Below are 23181 nucleotides of genomic sequence, written 5' to 3' on the forward strand. Positions count from 1 at the left end.
AAAACACTGTGTTCATACAGGCCTACTTCTCTGAGTAAAGCATGACACAGAGCCAACCCCCTGAGGCCTTGCAGTTTCCCCGTGCTCCACTACTTTCCTAATCCCTGTGGCATCCATAAATCACTGCAGCTACAGGCCCATCATCCAACACAGCCACATGTCATTCCTGGTTGGCCTGGGCCCTGGGCCAGCAGCAGAGCAGAGAACAGCCCAGAGGGTAAACACAGGCCTGGGAAACATAGACAGCACACAGCCCTGCCTTTGTCCTGCCATCCATCCTAACCATCTGGAGCCCAGGGAAGAAGACAGAGAGAGAGGAGAGGTAGAAAGGCAACCCAATGGAAAAGAAGGGGCCAAACTGAAGGAGTCAGACCAGTCAAAGGGAGCGAACGAACATCCCCGTTTGACAGGCGTTGAAAGGGCATCGACAACCCTGCAGGGGAATGAGGTCTTAAATGACTTTTAGACGCAATTTACATTCCCCCCCCCCCCCCCGCTATCTCTTGTCATTCGACAATGAAAGGGCACCTGACGCGGTTGGTTGGCTGTCGTTGCTATAGGTCGAGACAGATAGGCTGGGGGTTAGATGGCTCGGTTACTGCTGCTCAGCAGTGTGTGTGTCATTGGCCGCCGGGTGGCTGCTTACATGCTTGCTGACAGGCGGGTGATAAATTATGTACAGTGGCCTGCTGTCCTGGCCTGGTGTCCTAGCCTAGTGTCCTAGCCTGGTGTCCTAGCCTGGTGTCCTAGCCTGGTGTCCTAGCCTGGTGTCCTAGCCTTGGTGGGTCAACCACGCTGAAGCACGACAGACAGGGAGAGCAGGGTGAGGGATCAGGACACCTGTCAGACTGAATCTGACACACACAGGTCAGAAATGAGGAGAAGAGACATAGTCCAGAGACGAAGTGAGGACTGAGACAGAGGTTAAAGAGAAGGGGAGGACCATATGAAGGGCTGCCACATTAGAACAGAGTTAGGTGTTCAGAATTAGCCATGTTGACAACTCTAACGTGAGGCAGAGCGTTAACATTTTAACAGAAATTAGTCTTCCAGTAGAAGGCACCGCAAAGGTAATTCGCTCTGGGCTGGATTAAACGAGCTGGGAGAGGAATTTAACCATTCCCACCCAATCCAGCTTTCTCTCTCTCTCTCTCTCTCTCTCTCTCTCTCTCTCTCTCTCTCTCTCTGTCTCTCTCCTCTCTCTCTCTCTCTCTCTCTCTCTGTGCACACACCGCTCCACCCTGCCTCCCGCAGCCAGAGCCTGAACTAGACTAACCTGACCTGACAGATACTGAGTAGATTGGTGGGAGGAAGAGACAGGAGGGGGAGGAGAGGATATCTACCCCTCCTTTCCTTCTTTCGGGACTCATTTTGTTCATTTTTGTCCTCTCTGTTGAACCAAGCAGCTGCAGTGGGAGTGGGTCTTAAAGCTAGGTCTAATCCTAAGGCATGGAGAGCTCTCTCACGCCCTCTTTTCCTCAAAATTTTTCTCTTTCCTTCTCTACTTCTCACTCGCTCAGCCCTACAATGGCGCAGCCTGGTTCCCTGGGGAAGGGGGGGGGGGTCCCACTGAGCAAAGGAATTCAGCTAACAATTAGCCTAACACCCCCTTCTTAAGCCCTGCCCTCAGACAAAAAGCATTGGCCCCTGGGCCTAACAAAGCTCTGCACTCAGCAGTCACCACCACCACCACAACCAGCCACGCTGCCACATCACAACCAAAACCAAACTAATCTAGCTAGCTCACTAGGCTGACTTGTCCTGCTATCTCCGATGGCTCGAAGCTCTTTCTTCACCGCCGCCTCCTACCTTCTCCTCCCCTCTCTCCACATGAACCTGCAGTGGAAAGGGTAAAAGCTCTCCGGAGATAGCAGCGCTATGTGACATTTTCATGAGGCTGTCTCAACCTGAGGTAATGTAACACAGACAGCAGACTGGGAAGGCACTAAGCAGTAAGCATAGGTTATTCCTGTAGGCCAATGGAAGCGGGTTTCTGCGAAGAGTTAAGCTGTCAAGTCTTTCACCAGGTGTCGGCTGATAAGAACGTCGTCTCAGGGTTTTACCGGAACACTTAGTCACCTGCCTTCTAAAATGTTCCTCGCCAAGCATTCCACAGTCACACAGCCAGCCAACCAGACAGACAGCTTCCGTCCATACAGAAAAGCCCCAACTCATTAATTGGTAAGGAAGTTCGCCCGGTTGCCGGTCTGACTCGAAAGGCATTTATTTTGCCTGTCTGTTTTTCCTGTGACGGCACAAATTAATCTGTGGGCAGTTAGCAGACGGCCGGATATAAAAACAATGTTATGAATGGAGGCTTAGTGTGTATGTTGTTTTTTCATCCTCCCGCTGCGTTCCAAACACAATGCACATTCTTTCAGAGCTCACATTTCTGTATAAATCTATCTATTTAAAGTCTGAGTGGACACAGGCGACCATTGATGGTGAGCAGGCTTGGAAGAGACCAGAGAGAGATGGCTTTTACAGATGAGGCTAGTTTTGGACAGCGACGGAGGAAGCAGTGGGACGGTCCATTGACGGGAGAGACGGGGGGAGAATGGGACAAAGAAAGAGAGAATTAAAGCAGGGGATGACGGCTGAGTGGAGGAATGGGAGGAACGAGGGAAAGGGGCTTCCTGGGTTAAGAAAATAAGCTCTTATTATTTCAACTGTGCAGAACTTATTTTAAAAGGGCTCACTGGATACTGCAGTCCCCTGGACGTTGGGTGAACTTTTGGTCCATGCTTCGATGAAATGCTCCATTCTATCGCAATGCCAAGTTTCAATACATGTGCTGATATCAGCCTTTGTCTACCATGGACAATGGAATTCATGTTTTTATTTCAAACAAAGAGGCCACATAAAACTTTAATCAGGGCCATTCAGAGATCCTCCCCCACTATCCAACTCTATTCAACATGCAACAAGAGCAGCTCATGGAAGAAAAGTTCAATTTCCTCTGGCAAGGTATAAAAAAGCAGAGTGGGGACAATGTGTTTCCGCACAACGACTACCTGACACACGCCTGTGAATGTTATCTGTGGTGAGTATCTGTCCTAGCCTCTGTGTGGATGGGCAGTAATCCCTAGTCCAGCCCTCCGAGGGGTAAACCTATCCCCTCAGCACAGAGACAAAGACAAAGACAGGTCTACTTCTGCTGCTGCTGCTGCTGCCTGACAATCTGAGCCTTATGGAATAAGGCTAGAGCAGAGCTGCTGCATTCCCATGGAGGGCCCAAATTCTCCCTCTCCTCCCCCTCATTCTCCTCTCCTCCACCCTTCCAACCCCCACAAGAACCTCTCTGCCAACCTCTGTATTCCCTTTCTTTCTCTTTCCTTTTGAGCAAGGATATTGTCTTTTCGAGTGCGGCAACAAATGTGGGGATAATAAGTATTTTTTATTTTTTTTACCTTTATTTAACTGGGCAAGTCAGTTACGAACAAATTCTTATTTACAATGGCGGCCTACCAGGGAACTGTGGGTTAACTGCCTTGTTCAGGGGCAGAACGACAGATTTATACCATGTCAGCTCGGGGATTCAATCTAAGAACCTTTCGGTTACTGGCCCAACGCTCTAACCACTAGGCTACCTGCCGCCCCAAACAGTATTTGTTAAACAGTATTTGAATAGAAACACAACGGCAGAAACAAAGTTGCTGATGAATCCTCTTCTTTACAATAGACCAGCGGCTCATCTAAATTCAAGCTCTTGACGACAGTCGTTTCAATCACTCTCATCCACAACAACAACAACTGCAGCAACATCTGTTGCTCTGCTGCACGGGGGCTCAAATACAGTGAAGGGCCTTGTGTGTGTGTGTGTGTGTGTGTGTGTGTGTGTGTGTGTGTGTGTGTGTGTGTGTGTGTGTGTGTGTGTGTGTGTGTGTGTGTATGTGTGTGTGTGTGTGTGTGTGTGTGTGTGTGTGTGTGTGCGTGAGTGAGTGAGTGGATATCATTACTCACCAGGGGGCTTGCACATGCGGATCTGGCTCTGACACTGCACCAGCGGGTGGAGAGGGGGTGAGATGGGGCTGCTGGCAGGCACCGAGGTAGCTTTGGCAGAGATGCCGGCAATGCCAGGGGTGGTGGCTGGGGGTGAGGGAGGGGGTGAAGGCGATGGGGAGGCAGGCGAGGGCGAGCCACACTGCGTCTGGTAGCGGAGCTGGGTGAGGGAGGGGGGCACGCCCTGGTAGTGGCGCGTGGCACTCAGGAGGTCGTTGAGGATCTGCAGGATGGTGCCGATGTCTCGCCTGGGCCGCCCGGTGCCATCCTGACAGTTAGGATGCAAAGTGCCTAAGGGAGGGAAGGAGGGAGGGGAGAGAGAGATAGAGAGACAGAGAGAGAAAGAGAGAGAGACAGAGAGAGAGAGAGTGTTACAACGCCCCTTAGCTCCAGTCTAACCACATGTCACATCCCCAGACCAAGCCCAGTAAGACACAGTAGTAATCTGCGCCACTGAGAGTGCTAAGCCATAGTCTGAGAGTTAGTGCCTTAGTCTTAGTGTAATGCTATTAGGCCTCACTCACCTGAAAAAGTCCCTGAGAAGACCCCAGGAGCGTGGTTGACGAAGCTTTCGATAATGGCACCTGGTTTGCGGGAGGAAGAGGAGGAGGAGCGTGCTGAAGCGCTGGTGCTGTTACTGGGGCTCTTAGCACTGCAGTTCGCCTGTGGAGGAGAGGAGACAGTCAAACACTAGAGACAAACCTTCAACACACCAACACTTTGCCTTCAGTGAGTGGTAATAAATATAAATCCACTCGACAGCAATTGTGATTAGTTCAATTATGACCATAAGATGTATGTATGTAATACGGGTCATATAAAACATGCTACTGAAATAGAAAAGTTTATCACAGTTTATCTTATTGAGATGATGAGGCAGTGACTTGAAACTCGTAACAGCCATGTCGTGACAGCCATGTCGTGACAGCCATGTCGTAACAGCCATGTCGTGACAGCCATGTCGTGACATGGACCCTAATATTAACCATGTTGGTCCACGTATAGGGACACATTATGCGCTGAATAAACCTGAGCTGTGTCCTGAGAGCACCTGTTACTGTCCCTGACATCAGACCCCATCCCTGATCTTTTATTTGCCCTTTCTCTGCTCTGTGAACTGTGAAAGTAAAACTGTGAAAGTGAAAGTCTAACCCACAGGAGGAGGAGGAGGAGGAAGAGCTAAGAGGGAGAGGAAGGGAGACGTTTCAGAGTGAAGAAGAAAAATGATTGTTTCCTTTATTCACTGTTCTATGTGGCCTCTCAAACTAAACTACACTAACCCACATCTGGTTTTGTTTCTGAAAACTCACAGAGTTGAATTCGGGCGAAAAAAGAAGAAAAAAAACAGGTTGGTGGAAATCAACTGCCATTAACAGACAGATAGATAGCCTAGCTCCAGGCTGCCATTAACAGACAGATGGATAGCCTAGCTCCAGGCTGCCATTAACAGACAGATAGATAGCCTAGCTCCAGGCTGCCATTAACAGACAGATAGATAGCCTAGCTCCAGGCTGCCATTAACAGACAGATAGATAGCCTAGCTCCAGGCTGCCATTAACAGACAGATGGATAGCCTAGCTCCAGGCTGCCATTAACAGACAGATGGATAGCCTAGCTCCAGGCTGCCATTAACAGACAGATGGATAGCCTAGCTCCAGGCTGCCATTAACAGACGGATAGCCCAGCTCCAGGCTGCCATTAAAAGACAGACAGATAGCCTAGCTCCAGGCTGCCATTAACAGACAGATAGATAGCCTAGCTCCAGGCTGCCATTAACAGACAGATAGATAGCCTAGCTCCAGGCTGCCATTAACAGACAGATGGATAACCTAGCTCCAGGCTGCCATTAACAGACAGATAGCCTAGCTCCAGGCTGCCATTAACAGACAGATAGATAGCCTAGCTCCAGGCTGCCATTAAAAGACAGATAGATAGCCTAGCTCCAGGCTGCCATTAACAGACAGATAGATAGCCTAGCTCAAGGCTGCCATTAACAGACAGATAGATAACCTAGATCCAGGCTGCCATTAAAAGACAGATAGATAGCCTAGCTCCAGGCTGCAGTGAGAGAGGCCTGCTTACCAGCGAGGGGGCTGATGATCAACAAGACAACAACCTACGCAGACTAACTCATTAACTCCTCTCTCTTCCTTCAATCTCTATCTTTCATCCTTTCATCTTTCCTGCTGTGTTCTGGCCCTCCTTTGTGTAACCGTGGTACGCTGTGAGTATTACAGCATTAAGAAAGCAGTGGTAGGTTGATTGGTAGGTAAGGGTCTTACCTCAGGGCAGGGGACTGCAGTGGGGGTGCTTTGGGGGACGGAGCCAGGGGTGGGGCTGGGTCGGCCTGGGAAGGGCTGGTGGGAGCGACTAAACATACTGCCGGGCAGTTGGGAGGGACGAGGAGCAGGAGGGGTGTTGCAGTGACTTGAAGAGAGGGAAGAGGAGGAGGGGTACATGGGAGGAGAGGGCTGGTGTGAGGGGGCAGGGGGGAAGGCTGCTGAGCTGGTGGAGGGCGGTGGCACTGGATGGGGCCGGGACAGGTGGGGGTGAGGATGGGAGTGGGATTGGGGGTGGGGATGTGGATGCGGGTGAGGGTGGTGGTGGTGCGGGGTGGGGACGCGGGGGTGATGCCCGCTGGTGGACCCTCCAGATACTCCTGTGGACTGTCCCATGGTGCCCTCTGCGCCCCCACGGGCAATGAGATGCCTGTGCTGTAACTGCTGCCCTCCAGACTGCTGGGCTGCCAACTGCAGCTGAACGAACATCATGTGATCACCCACTCGCAGCGCCAGGGTCAGAGGAGAGCGGCCAGACAGGAAGTCACTGACCTGGAGACAGGAAGAAGAGAAGAGAGTTGAGTCACCTACCAAAAACATTATACATCGAATGCTAATGCAACGTACAGTACATTAATGCATACTAACTAAATATATACCAGTATACCACATATGCCACATACCACATGTGCACACCAACTGACAAAAGAGAAGGTCTGTTAGCTCTTTATCATTTTTTTCGAGGCTTGGGGCTTTGTTAATGAGTTTAACAAAAGCACATGTATGGATATGTGAACAGAGAGACATAACAGTACATTGAGCTGCATTGAATTCCCCCTCAGAGAGGCTGGTGAAGCAGATATAACACACTATCCCATCCTGTAATTAATCACTGCCCTGAACACTGAAACACTGGGCTATTTACATTTGCTGGGTGGATGAAGGGAGCCTTTGGAAAACACACGGACGGACGGACGCAGACACACACACACGCATGCCCCCCCGCCCCCCCCCCCCAACACACACACTCTGTCCCTCCCACACACTCCTGTTCCAACTATCCCTATAATCCAGAGTCTGAACATCGTTACCATTCACCAGACATACAAAGGCCACCCTTCCGTCTGGCCCAGGGCCTGAAAATTCAGACCTTCGATAGAGGAAGTCAGACCCACCCGCCCCGCAGCTCATAATACCCGATTGTTCGGGGGTCCACGGCGGATCTGGAAGGGCTGCCCATCTAAGGAGCGCCGAGAACGGGCCCCGGAGCCAAGCATGGAGGCACTGACCCACTCACTCCAGGACACACACCACAGAGAGACGTGTCACCACTTGGCCTGGAGGACACATTCGTCCCACACTGCTCCAACAATCTCCATGGTGTCTCACCCTCCCACACCCAGGGCCTTGTTACTACTCAGGCCACTCATGGGGGGTTATGGTGGTGGTGAAGGGAGAGCATTGACGGGTCAGAGAGCTCCACTCACCACTCAGTACACTGAGGAAATGACGTATCAGGTTCTCCCAAATAGAAACAAGAGTACAATAGGCTATCAGGACAATGTGATACTTAGGTTCCGAAAAACTTCAATGCCCTGTGTGCATTCCTAAGAGAAAGAGGGAGGGAGAGAGAGAGAGAGAGAGAGAGAGAGAGAGAGAGAGAGAGAGAGAGAGAGAGAGAGAGAGAGACAGAGGACAGAGAACAGAGGGAGCGCTCCCTCCAGACCCATAAGCCTTTGGGGTGTGCTTGTGTGTGCTGACCTGTTTTTAACCCTCTGAATCACCAGGCTCTGCCCTCCATCATTTTCCCCTCTTTCTTTTGCTTATTTATTTTTCTATCGACCGCCGGCTCTCTGCAGCCACGGTGACCTTTGCACGTTGGTATTGACACACATTGGAAGAGAGGGGCGAGGGAGGGGGGAGGGGGGAGGACGAAGGGGGTGGGGGGACGTCACCCAACACCATACCTCTTTCTCTCAGCATCTCACAATTAAGCAAAACGACTATTGAACTGGCATAGGAATATGAACCCAAGATTATTCACAAGTCCTAATCACATGCCATGTTAACACAGTGACTGACTATGATGGTGATGACAACTAAAATAAATACAAGCACTGAACCATTGTGGTGCTGTTCTTGGTAAGGGCAGGCACAGGAACAGAGGTGAGACGGTTCTAGGAAACTCCTCACACAAAGGTCACCTGTTAGTCAACCAAGGGGGACAGGCGAAAAGAGAGAGGGAAGAAAGGAGAGCGGGATCGAACGGCAGGAGGGGTAGTTGATTGTGTCCCTCACTGACAGCTGTCAGGAGAATGACTAGGCAGTTTGCAAAACCCTGTCACACACACAAAAGAGAACAAAACACATACACACACACAAAGCCAAAGGCCTTGAGGGAGTCACAGAGCTGTGTTTGATTAGGGGGGGGGGGGGGGGGGGGGTAGAGCGAAGAGATGGCAGTGTGTACGGGGGGATGACACATCAGTGTGGCTGTGTTGAGAGAGAGAGGAGAGAGAGAGAGAGAGAGAGAGAGAGAGAGAAAGAGAGAGAGAGAGAGAGAGAGAGAGAGAGAGAGAGAAAGAAAGAGAGAGAGAGAGAGAGAGAGAGAGAGAGAGAAAGAAAGAGAGAGAGAGAGAGAGAGAGAGAGAGAGTGGAATAGAGAGGCATTCCATCTCCGTTTAAAGACAAGTGTGGATTATTAAAAAACACACCAAAATGAGATAGATGATGCGTTCATACCGAGCTCCCAACTCTGCATGGCAAACCTCAAATTAGTCAGATACGCAAAACTCCCCTCTCCTGTTCTGTCTCTCTGTTTTTCTCCATCCCTCACTCCCTCACTCCCTCACTCCGTCACTCCCTCTGTACATGTGTCACTCCTGGCCCTATTGTCTCACTGGTTGACTCATAAAGCCAATTCTGAAGTTCTCACCTAAACCCCATGACCCAGCCTGTGTTTCACACACGTAACACCGTGTGTGTGGAGACCTCCCCTCTTTAACCATCTGCTTACACACCGCCAACCGCCCACCATAATGTTCCCATTAGATCAAAATGAAAAAGGCCACGAGCCCACATAAAGAAATGCATTAAGCGACCTAAGAAATGGCAGGAGCTACAGAACTCTCAGCCTGCCCTTTAAACCTCTCACTCTCAGGTCTTTGTGGTCCCTGCCTTATTTTCCCCTCCAGAAATAAGTAAGGAACCCAAATAAGCCCCTGGGCTCAGAATTTCAGCCTGGGTCTGATTAGTCATTCTGCCCTCCGTGTCAGATCGAAAGGGGAGGACAGGGTGAGAAATGGGGCAGGCTGCATATAGGAGCCGGGGGTGGAGCCAGGGGTGGAGCCGGGGGTGGAGCCACGGGCTGTGAACTGGAACACCTGAAATAGGTCAGTCTCCTAAGAGATAGGAGGTAACACTAACAGCTACAGTCGGGGGGGTACATACTACAGGAGAGGATGTTGAAACCATAATGTAAAAACAGCTCAGATAGAGTTTCACTAACTAGAAAACCTCAGTGGTTACGGCACATCCCTGTCCATACTCGCCTTTCTGCTCTCTCGAGACAAGTCTGTGTGAGGTTGATGTCAGGGACGAAAAAAATAACGAAGCAGACAAAGAGCCTCCATCAGAGTCTTAAGTCTTCAACCTCCACCTTCCTTCGTCCTTGGTGTCTTTACAAATTCCAAAGCCCTAGGAAGACAGCCACTCCAGTAGTGGGGGATGGCAGTGAGCCTGAGTTACGTTTAGACAGACAGGAATGGCCGTTTCATTGTTCCTATCATCCTGACTCAGCGACAGTGGCTTGTGGAAGCGAAGAGCGAGGACAAACCATAAGAACAAGGCGTCTGACAAAAGCGTCGTCTTGAACGGTATATTTCGTAAACAGTGCCGTGATAAGTCAATGACAGCCTATCTGTTAACTGGGTGTTTAAGAAGATACAGAGACACCTGACCTCCGTCTGCCATTTTGTTTTTGTTGTTGGGGTGTCATTTTGTGTAGCTGTAGCAGCAGGCTTCGGTTGCTATGCAGGGACAGGAGGATATGATAAGCAGAGACCGGGGAGGAGGGAGAGAGGATGGATGGGGGGTGGGGGGTGGGGGTGGGGGTGAGGGAGAAAGAGAGGATGTAGAGAAGGGGGGATGGGGGTAGGGTGTCAGAGAGGAGATGGTGGTGGATGGTGATGAAATATTCAGTGAGAGTGTGACTCTGCCTCCTTTTCTCTTTTTTTCTCCAACTCTGCAGTTGACAGTTTTATTTATTGGGGTCCCTGTGGTTCAAGGAACTCATTTGCAGGCGTTCTTCCTTTGCACACTAAGCATACTGAGAGAGAGAAGGAGAGACGGATGAAAGGAGGGAGGGAGAGAGAGAGGGAGCTGGGAACAGGACTGAGCTGACATTCATGAACAACTGAGCAGCATTTGCGTCAGAGCCCAGAGAGGACAGGGATCTGTGGAAGGGTTCAAGCGAAGGAATCGCCCTTCTCCTTCAGCTGCATTACGGCTGAGTAGCTCCTGGTCAACCTATCAAACAGATAGGTGAAGGGGGGAAGAGGAGGTCACAAACCAACTTATTAACCTGCCTATCGACCCAAATGTTTTGATCGCACTGGGAAACGATTGATACGCTCCTTGTGCAGACAGACGCTGGGTAAAGATGCAATAACACGATTCTCAAAAGAGGAGAAAAAAATCAATCATGCCACAAATCCTAAAAAGCAGGCCCCGTCTTCAAAGGACCCATCAATGGCTAACCCATCAAAACATAAAGCGAAGAGGGTGAATGAGTTACAGTGAACCAGCTGGCTATCAGCAAATTTGCCCAGCTGGGTGAAAAAAAAGAGACAGAATGGTAAAGTTCATAATGATAAGGTTCTTGGTTCCAACCCCCCCCCCCCCCCCCCCCCCCATCCCTCCGGCCCTCTACATTACCTCTGCTTGCAGCCAAGCACAATGGCTTTGAAGGTTCTAAGGCAACAGAGGCAAAGCAATCCAGTCTATTCGCTCTCCTTGACGTATTACATCTCCTGCTGCTATCGCGGGTGCATCCCTCTCTCATACACACTCCATTCTCTAGGAGATCAAAGATGGTGCAACACCAATGCACAAGGTCTTTGATTCCAACTGAATGAACACGTTCTGACTAGTCTCTGCAATAAGGGTGGCGGGGGAGAGAGAACGAGGGCCAGGCTTAACCACATGCTGGCTCTACAACAGGACACAACATTGAAAGGAACGTAGATGAATAAAACAACATTTGGAGTAGATCCCCATTTATTATTATTCGGCAGCGCTGAGATGCGGCAGCCGGTAGAGTTTGTGTGTACTATTTACACAGAGGGAGTACAAAACAAGAGCTATATGCGATGCCATCATAGCAAATGAACATGACAATTACACTAGGTCCAACGGGTCTCAACCCATCGAATTTAGAATGAGTACATCAGCCGATGTACATCATGAGCCGATCAAAACATAGTCCGCAGGCCTGATGCCTTTGAATGGTGGTGAGAAAACGAAACCCACCCAACACCTCCTGTACAGTTGTGTTGTGCTAATTACCTACATGTGACATTGGGCTATTTTTCTATCTGTTGTGATATTCCTGGCTTCCACCGCCTCCCACACGCTAGCCCAGTCAGTCACGATCATCATGCTGCAGGGGCACTTGAAGCACAAAGGAGGCCAGCGGAGGAAGAACAATGACGGTCACGACACAATACACACAGACTTTATTTTCGCTGGACCCACACGCACTCACACAATCTTTGTCACGCTCTCTCAAATACAAACACAAACACAAATACACAGAAACAATAGGACAAAGACAATATCTGCAAATCCATCTCCCCCGTTTCTCAAACACACCTTGGCACCCCTCCTGTATGTGCCCGTCTGTATCAGAAAGAGATGACACTCCACCAGCTAGGGTTTATAGGTCACGGAAACAAATAGTTCCTCTATTCACTATTGTCTTTCAGTCTTATAATATACCATTCGATTTACACATTCTGCTCCGAAATTATTTATTTATGTAGCCAATTACGAGAAGGCAAGACAAAAGCTTTGATTTGACACAGGGAGACAGCAGGCCGGTTTTATAGATGGGGAGATGCTCTTATATTGACATGGCAAGTCAGTAATTTTTCAATTCTTTCCACTCCCAAATCCTCAATACAATTAAAGAACAATGATTTCCAGTAGTGTCTGACTGGCTGATTAACTACCATCTTGATGAGGTGGGTATAGAGCAGGGGTCTGGAAAAAGACACATATTGACCAATTGCTTTGAGCAGTGTGCTAGGCACACAGGCACAGACAGGCACACACACACACGCACCACACACACAGTTCATGATGTACTTCTAACACATGAACAGAATACCTTATCTAGAAAAGAACTTGGACAATCTGACTATAAGGTGGAGGTGCATGAACGGACCATATAGTTATAGCCCTATGACAAGACAAGGCCTTATCGGAGCTCCATCACCAGCACTCAGAACACTTCTCTACTACTCTACCTCAGAGGTGACCTTTTCTCCTCTCCCCCTCCCTCCCTCCCTCTGCTCATCTCCTCATCTTTGAGTCACGCCTGTCCTTCCAAACATCCTCCCTCCGTGGCTCAGAACAACCTGTACACAACACGCCACAACGCCCTAAAACAAATCGCCGTGACTCACCAAGGCCACCTATGGCTCCCGCCTTTCCGTCCCACATCCCCCCTGCCTGGCCTGGCCCACCAAGCTCCCTGGAGGAGGGGAGCTGGTGGAAATGATGAGAGGGGTGACCCAGAGGTGATCCTCCACATAATGTTAGATCCCACTATTAGCATCTATCTGTTTTCAGACACAATGACAATGCTGAATCTTTTTCAGAGCCCAGCGGAGGCTGGTGGAGGAGGGTGTTGGGAGACAGAGGGACGGAAGAGAGAAAAGGTACAGCAGAAATGTAACAATGTACTCCTCAGGGACCTGGCCAACATACAGCCTCCCCAAAGACAAGCTGTGTTCTTACTCCAGGAAAATATGTCAATCTTCTCCTCCCTGCCGTCCTCCCTCTATCCTTCCAGATGGGCTATACATTGATTTTGAAACGGCATCATAGCACTGTTTTACTTAATTGGCTCCAGCCTACATGGAAAACAGAGTCATCAGGGAGACCTTAACCTAAAGCTTGACTCTCAGTCATTGTTTTTGCATTGGAGGGTTGGTCAGCTTGGCAGGTTTTGTGGACTGGACTGGGTTTATTCTTTAAAATGTGGAACAAAGGGAGATGTGGGGGAAGGGGAGGGCAGTGCATGGGGGATGGTTAGGTTAAGTGGCAGTAACAGTTGACGATGCTGATTATACTCAACCATGGTAAGCATCCCTCTTCCTCTCCCTAGATAGCTACCATATTTCTCACAAACAGACCAGTAGCTACATTGCTCTGAGTCCAAGCTCGAAGGGGGCTTTCATTCTTCCATCAACAGAAGCAAGCCTCTTAAATACAGCCTGCTGCACAGACAGACACTCTCTCAGGCTCAACCTAAACCTATCTCTGGCAGACAGAGGGAGAAAACCAGCCCAGTCTTGATGGACTGTCAGGAGGTGGTGGCTTAATGCAGATTAGATGTCAGGAGAAAATTTGCCTGGGAAAGCCAAGAAGACGAATTAAGAGAGCCAGTGCCCTTGATAGAGGCCAGCCTATTCTGTCACTGTCTGAATATAGCAGGAGCCTACTGGAACCAGTGGGCAGGCATTAGGTAGAGAACAAAACTTGCAAACCACAGCACATTCAAATGATAGGGCTGTAGACGAGTTGTTAAAGAGAGAGAGAGAGAGAGAGAGAGAGAGAGAGAGAGAGAGAGGGGCAGAGGCAGAGAGGGACAGAGACAGAGGCAGAGAGACAGAGAGAGACAGAGAGAGAGAGAGCGAGAGAGCGAGAGAGAGAGAGAGAGAGAGAAAAGGTCCTCCCTTTCCATGAAACACTTTCCCTCTCGCTCTACGGAAGTCCGAAATAGATCTCTCCCTGGAAGCCACCTGTCTGGGCAGGTTGTGGAGTACTCCTCTGAATCCCAGTATGAAGCAGGAGAATACTGGAAGCCGTTATCAGCTGGGATTCTATGAACACACTGAACTTCCTGGTACAAAACCTGATCTCCAATACCGACCAGACTACACATAGTTGGGGGGAGGGAAGAGTGCGACATAGGGGGACGTTTAACCTACCACTTTTCCTAATGTTACCAGCCAGCAACTAGCCACAACATTTTCTCCCTATGGCTATTTTTGGAATCGTAGGGGTATCTGTTAACCTATCAGACACATTTAAGAGCTCAGTGCATTGATTGATTTTTGATAGCCTCCAAGTTGGAGGAGGAAATGAATGGGAAAGCTCTTGTGTTCCTATTTTCTAATCTTACCCGGTATCTGTAATCTCTCCCCAATCTATATCATCCCATTCCGCCTCATGAATTATGAAGTGGGAATCAATTCTCCTAGATAAAAAAAAACAACCACATTCAATCTGTTTCATACGGGTTTCTTCCTTTACTAAACTTTCATTGTTGGCTGTGCATATGAGCACATTGAATGACTCACCAGGAGACATGAATAGTGCCACCATCTCACGTTCTTACAGTAAAGTCTTGAGAAACAAGGGGCAGGCTTGATGAAGAAGGAAGTCCTACCAATGTGACTCATAATGACTGTAGGGCCTAACTACTGTACATGCCCTTTCCTGCTGTCTGCCTGCCCCGTGAGAGGAGGAGAGCCGAGGCGAGGGCAACAGGTCTTGACTACAGAGCTGTGGAAAGTCAGGGCACAGACTGTTTGATGTTGGCACTGTTGAAGTATGGGAAAGCCTTGCCTAGTGGAAACAGTCAGTGTTGGCCACCCGGCAAAGTCGTAACACATGATGATAAAGGCTTCCAGCCCATCCAACCCCCACGCACACACACAAACGCACTCACTCATCTGTCGTCACCGTTGTGCTGTGCGCAGGCAGGCTAGGCGCTGAGATCACACACACAATAAAGCCAGGATTTCCAGTGTAAAAATATCAGCGGGAGAGAAGCCACACTGAGGTTTTGACATGTGTTTAAAGTTTTTGACTTTACCAGCAGCCCTGCTGGAAGGCTTTATGTTCTCAATCTTTATCATCTTGATGTTACTTGAGAAAACTTGCTACTTCAATGTCACACAAAACCTCAAAATATAGGTGTGCAACTAGTCCATTTTATTGAGGTCGTATCTAACATTGGTGACATATTTTTTACTGCAACTATTACGTGCATCACAGAGACACAGCACACCTTGAGTCAGTCAGCTGCTGAGACAATACGTCATCGCTGTCTCTCTCTCTCTCTCTGAGGTTGAGGAGGTGAGGTGAGATCAGATCTTATCACTTTACATTCAGTATTGATCATATCAGTGACTCAGACCAAACCAGTGACTCATATTCATGCTGTATTTCAACAGTTCCAGAGAGGTACATCGAGTTCTTGGCCACTTTGTTCTCGTGCATGCATTCTATGCTTCCAGGAACGATAGGCTAATATTGATTGAAATGCCTATCTGTCAATTGAATCTCTGTTTATGAGTTTAGTGTATAGCTGTGTTGGCTTCCTGGAAACATCTCGCAGAGTCTCTGTGGTGAGAGGAGAGCCAGAAGGGAGAGCCAGTCAGGGCTTTGCACAAAGAGGGGGGGGGGTGACTTCACTCTCAATCAGGCCCATGTTGGGTGGGGTTTGCTTGGGCTTGCTTGTTTAAGAGGCTAAGATTACACATGGGAAGAGTCTGGTGTAGCAGCAGCCTGTCTCATATATGAGGTCTTCTCTATACTGCTCCAGCTTCACATGCTTAAACAGGTCTCATGCACTTTAAAACACACTGCTTCTTTTCAGGGGCTATCCGTTTAGGTTAAACCAGCGGTATGTCAAAGCACTTCTGAAATCATTAGATGATCTCCAACGCAGGGCTACTGAATGGTCTTCTCATGAAGGTCACTTAAATACCATTATTTGAGAGAGTTCTTACCTGAGTTTCTGTTAAACTCTCCAAAGCTTGCATCACTGACTGTTCTGGTCTTGATGCTTGAGACTTCAAAGAAAGAAGAAGAAGAACGACATTATTTACTGGTGAGCCTTAGTAGACAAAGGAGAAAGGCTGAGCCTTGTGCATTCAAAGATGACTGAGAGGAGATCAACACAGACTTAATTACCTACATTAATCTGTCTGATGCTATTAACATGTATTATCTTGAACCCAAACAACCCCCCAGGGCGTTTAGCAAAACACACACAGATGAGGTGTATAATTATCCTTACCATTAAGCCTGCTTCAACTGTAGGTACAAGGGTTAACTTGCTCCCATCAGAGATCCCTAGGTCCTGGAGTTTTCCTGAACTCAAACGCCTGAGGGGGAGAAATAAATAACCATATTAGTTTACAGTCAAACTGGCATTTTAACTGATTAACTGACATGACTCTATTCACATTTCAGAAGCGCCAACCTTTGTGCAGTTAGGTGAGTCTTCAAAATGTATTTAGAAAAACAACCTGTATGAAAGTCTGCTTGACGGAGAGCCGGCATATTGATCCGCTGTCATACACTATTTCAATTTCAAGTAGTGGGGCTTGACAACTGTTAACAGTGGATATTTGACACCACTGCCATTGCCTGAAGGAGAGGACTATTTTCTCTCATGATGCTGGACAGGAGGTTATGACAACTTCTTGGAGGACAACAAAATCTGATAGTTGAGGGTTATGACCTCTCCATAAACATTGCATGTTCCATTTGAAACTATGAATAATGTGTGTTTATTCACATGAAATAGACCTAAGCGTTTGCATTTGTACAAAATCTTTCAATTAACAGCCTACTATTTGACTTCCCTAAAAAGCATAGTTTGGTCCATTCATGTTCACTATTGGAGAACCATGAGCATGCAATGCCCTACTCATCATCGGTTGGAGACAGGTTTATGTGTGTTCTCTGATGACAGTTACTGGAAAGACTTTCCAACACATTGAAATGGTATGTAACCATAGGGTGATAATTTGCATTTGAAATGTTTGGACATAACATGGCATTTGTTTCTGCACAATGCATTTTTGTACAACTAACGCGTTCAGGAACACTTGTAGGCCTACGCCTATTTACTGAACAGCCATGTAATTTGTCATTCTGAATGGTCATTTTCAGGACCTCATCATGTCAAAAAAAGAGGTGGAAAAAACGCGAGGCTAGCGGAAGCGTTGTGAGAGGCCTACTGTACAGTACAGTGTGAACTAAAAAAAAAAGTCACACCTCCAGTTGGAGAAAGGCAGTCAGCAGCGCATAACGTCAGGTATTTGGAGAGAGGATTTAAAAAAATGTTCTCGGTTTTAAGGCCTGATGTGATTTGGAGGCGATTACACCGGGAGACATGGGACGGGTGTTATTTAAAAGCACACAAAAAACAATGCGACTGGTTGATTTGAAAGTACAAAGACACCTTTAACATACCAACTCCCCTCCCCTCCATTGTAATTTAACGCACGAAAATCCGACTCAATTGAAAACCAGCTAATATTACAGTTTCCGTTTGCTTTAAAAATAAATACATAATTACAGTGCAGATAGATTGTAGATTGTGACGCGTTGTTAAACTACCCCCATTGTTCTCGAGTGCTCCCCTATTCAAAATGGCAAATACGTGTTCTCCCAATTTTCTCCAGGGGAGTTCCTTGTAATAAAACGTGAGCATAAACCAATGCATATGCGTTCCCTGGTGTGAGAAGAGATTGTAGAAAGCTGGGTGTAACCATAGATCATGAAAGAGCAGGAATTAAAGAGATTCCTTGTGCTTCGCCCTCATCTAATCTTCCCATAACCCCAACCATGGAATAAATGCAATTGTGCACCCCACTTACGTATAGCATCAATTCGATTCTAAACCCAAAGCCTCTAAATAATTGTGTATTTATTTCAGACCAAATCCTATGTTCAGACAAACGACAGCTGGATAAATAAAGTAAACATGCACTGTATGCATTTCGTTCAGCTGTTAATCATTTGTATAATATATTTAATCATTAATGGTATGGTACGTATAATGAACGCTGAAGGAGGCAATGCAATGTGCCCCACGACTCCCTCATAAATACTGCTTCAAACCTTGACTGACAAATGTGCGTCTCCCATGCGCAATTCGATACTTGCCGCACTGGCCGGCTTTAATGGTCAATAGCTGCTTAGCTTGAATACAGTGCTGCTGATATGACACCTATGCCATTCTTGAGCTACACAATGTGTTACAGTTTAAATAAGTGCAAAATATAGACATCATTAGAAATCCATGATTTGTACAGAGCAAATGTATGTACAATGTAGTCTACTGTATAATGTATGCACATAACATTTGACCGTAGGATATGCTGATGTTTATAGATGTACTCACGTTTCTTTATGTAGAAGGGCGAGTCTTTCTTTTGGTACTTTGAGTCTCTGAGAAAGCTTTCTCTTCAGTCCTTCCACAGTCTCCTCCAGGGGAAGAGAGAGCTCGAAGCGTGTGCCGGTTGTGGAATGGATGTACAAATTCATGGAGGGTTCACTCGGGACGGCCTCGCAAGACGGAGCCCCGCGGCTGGTGCAGCTCCGGGCGCTAGGATGTTGGTCCATTCGATAGCTTGTGGTCAGGGGGGGAGACAAGGCGAGTGGAGCGGGGTTGGAGAGAAAGAGCAGACCCTTTACACAGTGTCCCTTGTTTTCAGAGAGAGAAACTGCTTGCATTCAAAAGAAAGAAATATAATCTCTCTCCCGGTGTCTTTCTGTCACTGTATACCGAGTCTGAATAAACCAATTTTCCCTCTTCTGATTATATAATGAGAATATTCCCCGAACGAGTCTAAAATAGAGAAATACTTTGTTGCGCTTTTCTTGTGCATGCGGCTTGCTCAAGAGATGTTCCAACTTCCACTCCAAATGTTCCAGATTTTTAAATGGTACAGAGGTGGATGAATGCCAGGCAGCTATACTAGTATCACAGGAATATACCAAGGACCATCAATTAGAACTATTGCCTTTCTGAGAGAAAATGCGCAATATAGGCTATACCTCTCTGTCCTTATTGTTTTAAATGAATGGGACTGAAAACTGCCTTGAAGCCAAATACAAGACCTACAGAATGCAAAAGCCTCATAAGATTAATACAGTAAAGCTCTCTGCTGCGCACCCATGCCCACCGCAGCTCCAATGAAAAATCGACACTGAGCATTGTCACAAAGTAGCTCACTTCCACCACGACAAAAACACGCCTACAGTCCGCAGACATTCTACCCAATCACAAGAGAAGTCCTTTAGGACGCTGTTGATCTAAACCAATGGCAAAAGTAGATTCACACCCACGTGGAGGACAGATGTCTCGTTTTTTCTCTTCCACACCATTTTGATCACAAAAACCAATCGGTTTGAAGGGGGCTAGGCATTGGAGCGTCACGCAATAATACGATAGTTCCAGCCCACTCAGGCAATTTTAGGCCATTCATAATATATTACAATCACAACATATAGCCCTATAAGTGGTGGAATTTCAAATCCTAAAGGCTGCTGTAATGAAAACAAACTATGTAATATTCTTACATAGATGCTTTATGTGGGTAGGACTTTAAATGTAGGATGATGTTTTATTATCGGTTATGCAGACTACAATGGCAGCAATGCATGTAGGTTGCCACATTGTCCATATCCTATAACTATGTTATGTATATTCAATGTTGCGCAATCTCAAGTTTCACATGTTGGCTGTCATCGTCATCATTTATAGTACGGTGCTGACGTCATTTCCTTCCTTCTAACCAAATCCAAATCCATTAGAAGGTAATCGCGCGCGGAATGCAAATAACACAATAAACCGGGTATTCTCTTCAGGAAGTGCGGTTCGGCATCAGATCTTTGAGATATCCTCGGGAAAGAATATGGACACCGGTGGCAAACAGGGCTCGGCTCCTACGTCATGCATTCCCTACAATCAGTTTTACAAGAAAAAGAGCCCATGTTTGTTACTCAGATCCACCGGATATTCCGTGCGTAGGCCTACAGGTAATTGCGCATTGCCAACTGGTTAGAAATGATCCATATGTTTATCCACTGGACTTCTCTGAAAGCCCATACCCTTCTTTCTGCAACATAAACCCACATACCATACTTGGGCGACAGATATGCGTGTCAACTGCTAAATATCACAGACATCAGGTTACTTCAGAGAAGTGCTTTCTCAATTTTTCCTCCTGGAAAATCTCACTGGCTTGGGCTACATGGCCATAAGAGCTACAAGAGAGAATGTTTAATTGGGCCACCACTGTACCTTCACCTATGTACAGTAAAGGGAGAAATATGTATATGTGTATTCTATGTAGGGCAAATATCGACAAAGGGCGCTGAATAAAACCAGATACTCGCTCGCCCTCCAGTGGTCAATGTGGGCACTTTGGGAGGCTGAATTTGACAGGTGAATCCCGACCCTGTTGACCCCTAGGACCTAGGCGGTCTACACACCTGTTGTAACAGGTTTTTGGCACTATAATCTGGTTAGAACATCGAATCCACAAGAACTTAATCTTGTTTTCAGGAAAGGCAAGTGTGTTTAGGAAAGACAAGGCATCAATGTTGAAGCACACATTGCCTATTGTTGCAGGTGTTTTTAACAAATTTGTAATTTATTTAACTAGGCAAGTCAGTTAAGAACATATTTTATTTTCAATGACAGCCTAGGAACAGTTGGTTAACTGCCTTGTTTAGGGGCAGAACAACAGATTTAAAAAATATATATATATATATATTTTTACATTGTCAGCTCAGGGATTTGATCTTGCAGCCTTTCGGTTACTAGGCCAACGCTCTAACCACTAGGCTACCTGCCGTCCCTTGACAGACAATAGAAGTAAGCTAGCCTACCAGTAATGACCCTCTGAGTATAGGTACAGCTGACAGAGTCGGTGTAGCCTAATGATATCATACCACAGACTGCGCTTGATGTCTATAAAGAGAGGTAGGTTGTGTTGCTTATATTGATTGACATTATGGGTGCTGTCATCAGCTATCCTATAGGTCAGGGATAACCACCCCTGTTATTGTCTGCAGATGGCAGGTAGCATCAGTTGACACATCAATTGAATCTTGCATAGCCTACATGTAGTTGTATAATTTTGAAACTCTTGAAAGTTGGCAAAAACAACAGTGAAATGTGATGTAAAAAACATGAATAAAGCCGCCCCCCGCACCTGTTTCAGTACAAATCTGACGGGGCTGGAGAAATATAACCAATCTCAAATTCATAAACAGAGCTCTGGATGCAAGGACTGACCATCCATGTCACAATTATAGTTTGAACCATGTTTTGAAACTATATTGTGTTTGTTTACAGTTACTGTGTTTATTTGGGGTTCTGTTGGGGTAGGACAGTTGAACTGAGCTTATGAGGCATTTATTTCTAAGTTGTATTCCTCAAGAATCAATGTGTACATATTCATTTACAAGTCCAAAAATGAATGTAGCAACTGCAGATTGCCCCTTTGAGTCAACGTTATTAAAACTATAGAATCATCATTTACCACATTATACAAATTATGAATTATGACTATAGGTTTGAAATGATTCCAAAGTCGGAATGGAACTTACCAATTGTTGTGGCGAGAACTTTAACGCTTTTGTTTTTCAAACACGTTTCCCCAGATTTGGCATGTAAATCTTCCCAAACTGAGAAACACAGGTATGTCCAGTTAGCATCCACTGTGACAGTAAGTTCTCAGACAAATCTGTGAGTCTTCACTGTAGTAAGGACCACTCTGTAGCCTATTCCTCTTGCTTAGCACTTGAGTGTCTTAAAATTCCCGTGATGTTTGCACATCGGTGTCTTTTGTACTACAAGCACAATTCGGAAGATGAGGCACCTCTTGTCCTAGCCCTCTAGGTCTAGGATATGGGTGGAGAGTAATGGTTCTTGATATGTCAGCATGTGATTTAAGGTAGCCACGGAATTCCTCCTCACATGCGAGTTCCTTTCCAAGACCTGCTGCCTGATTCGTTCTCCACTATCGGAAAGAATGTGCTTGCACAAAGGTTTAAATCGCTTCACGGGATTGGTGGGGTCTCTGTGGGAGTGCCTCTACGGTAGTCTAAACAAGGGTAAGAACTCTAATCCCTCTCAGGACAAGGTCCTTATAAATCATATTCAACTGACTTACGACCTTAACAAAAAGTAAATTAAGTATAGAGATTTCAGGGGTGTAACCTTCCGCTGACGACAAGAAAGAAAACATTCAAAGAAGAAAAAATCTCTTGGCAACCAGTGTAGGAAAACACAGTGCATGGTTACAAACTCACCTGAATACAAATAAACAAAAGTTATTTCAGCAAATGACCAGTTCTGCAGGTGATAATATACCTGGCAATCATCAAACAATGGCAATCCTATACCAGGAATTGGATTTTGACACAGTTATTACACATTCAATATACATTAATACAAGTCCCTCATTGTTCATGTGGTACGTGTAGATGTCAGTTTGTGTGCAGACTTGCCAATAAACCCTTAAATGAAGCCCATCAGTAGATTTGATGCAGTACGTTGCAGTGTAGTCAGCATATGGTAGGCTAAAAAGGTATTGTTATTCATTCATGTGTTGTTTCAGTATCAAATCCAATCCAATCAAACTTTATTTAAAGTGTAGGCCTATTTAACACACTTCACATTAAAACAATAAAGTATGGGAGCACACTACAAAAATGCCAATGTTGTTTAAAACACAGTTGTGTGATTCAATATACCTGATGCCCCTTATTTTCTTAAAGACAGGGTGTTGTTATTATGCTCACTAGTCTTGTTGAGGCAAGTGAGGCCAAAGCATTTTAATGATGAACCTGTACC

General features: G+C 46.7%; 1 protein-coding gene across 2 annotated transcripts in view; it reads right to left on the minus strand.

The window, feature by feature from the left end:
- Positions 1-22332, minus strand: part of midn (midnolin) — a 30886-nt gene extending 8554 nt beyond the window's left edge. Inside the window, exons 1-7 of one of the 2 annotated variants that reach the window (XM_021603749.3) lie at positions 21933-22332; positions 18715-18942; positions 16597-16684; positions 16307-16369; positions 6285-6833; positions 4527-4665; positions 3964-4293 (exon numbers count right to left, since the gene is read on the minus strand). In XM_021603749.3, the coding sequence (XP_021459424.2) occupies positions 3964-4293; positions 4527-4665; positions 6285-6833; positions 16307-16369; positions 16597-16684; positions 18715-18935 (1390 nt within the window). In that variant the 5' untranslated portion in view covers positions 18936-18942; positions 21933-22332. Of the gene's footprint in view, positions 1-3963; positions 4294-4526; positions 4666-6284; positions 6834-16306; positions 16370-16596; positions 16685-18714; positions 20897-21932 lie in introns of those variants that run through there. The other variant, XM_021603748.3, reaches the window with a different exon arrangement.
- Positions 22333-23181: the final 849 nt, after the last annotated feature.

This window comes from Oncorhynchus mykiss, chromosome 5, assembly GCF_057628025.1.
Source record: "Oncorhynchus mykiss isolate SJ-2025 chromosome 5, ASM5762802v1, whole genome shotgun sequence".
NCBI lineage: Eukaryota > Metazoa > Chordata > Actinopteri > Salmoniformes > Salmonidae > Oncorhynchus > Oncorhynchus mykiss.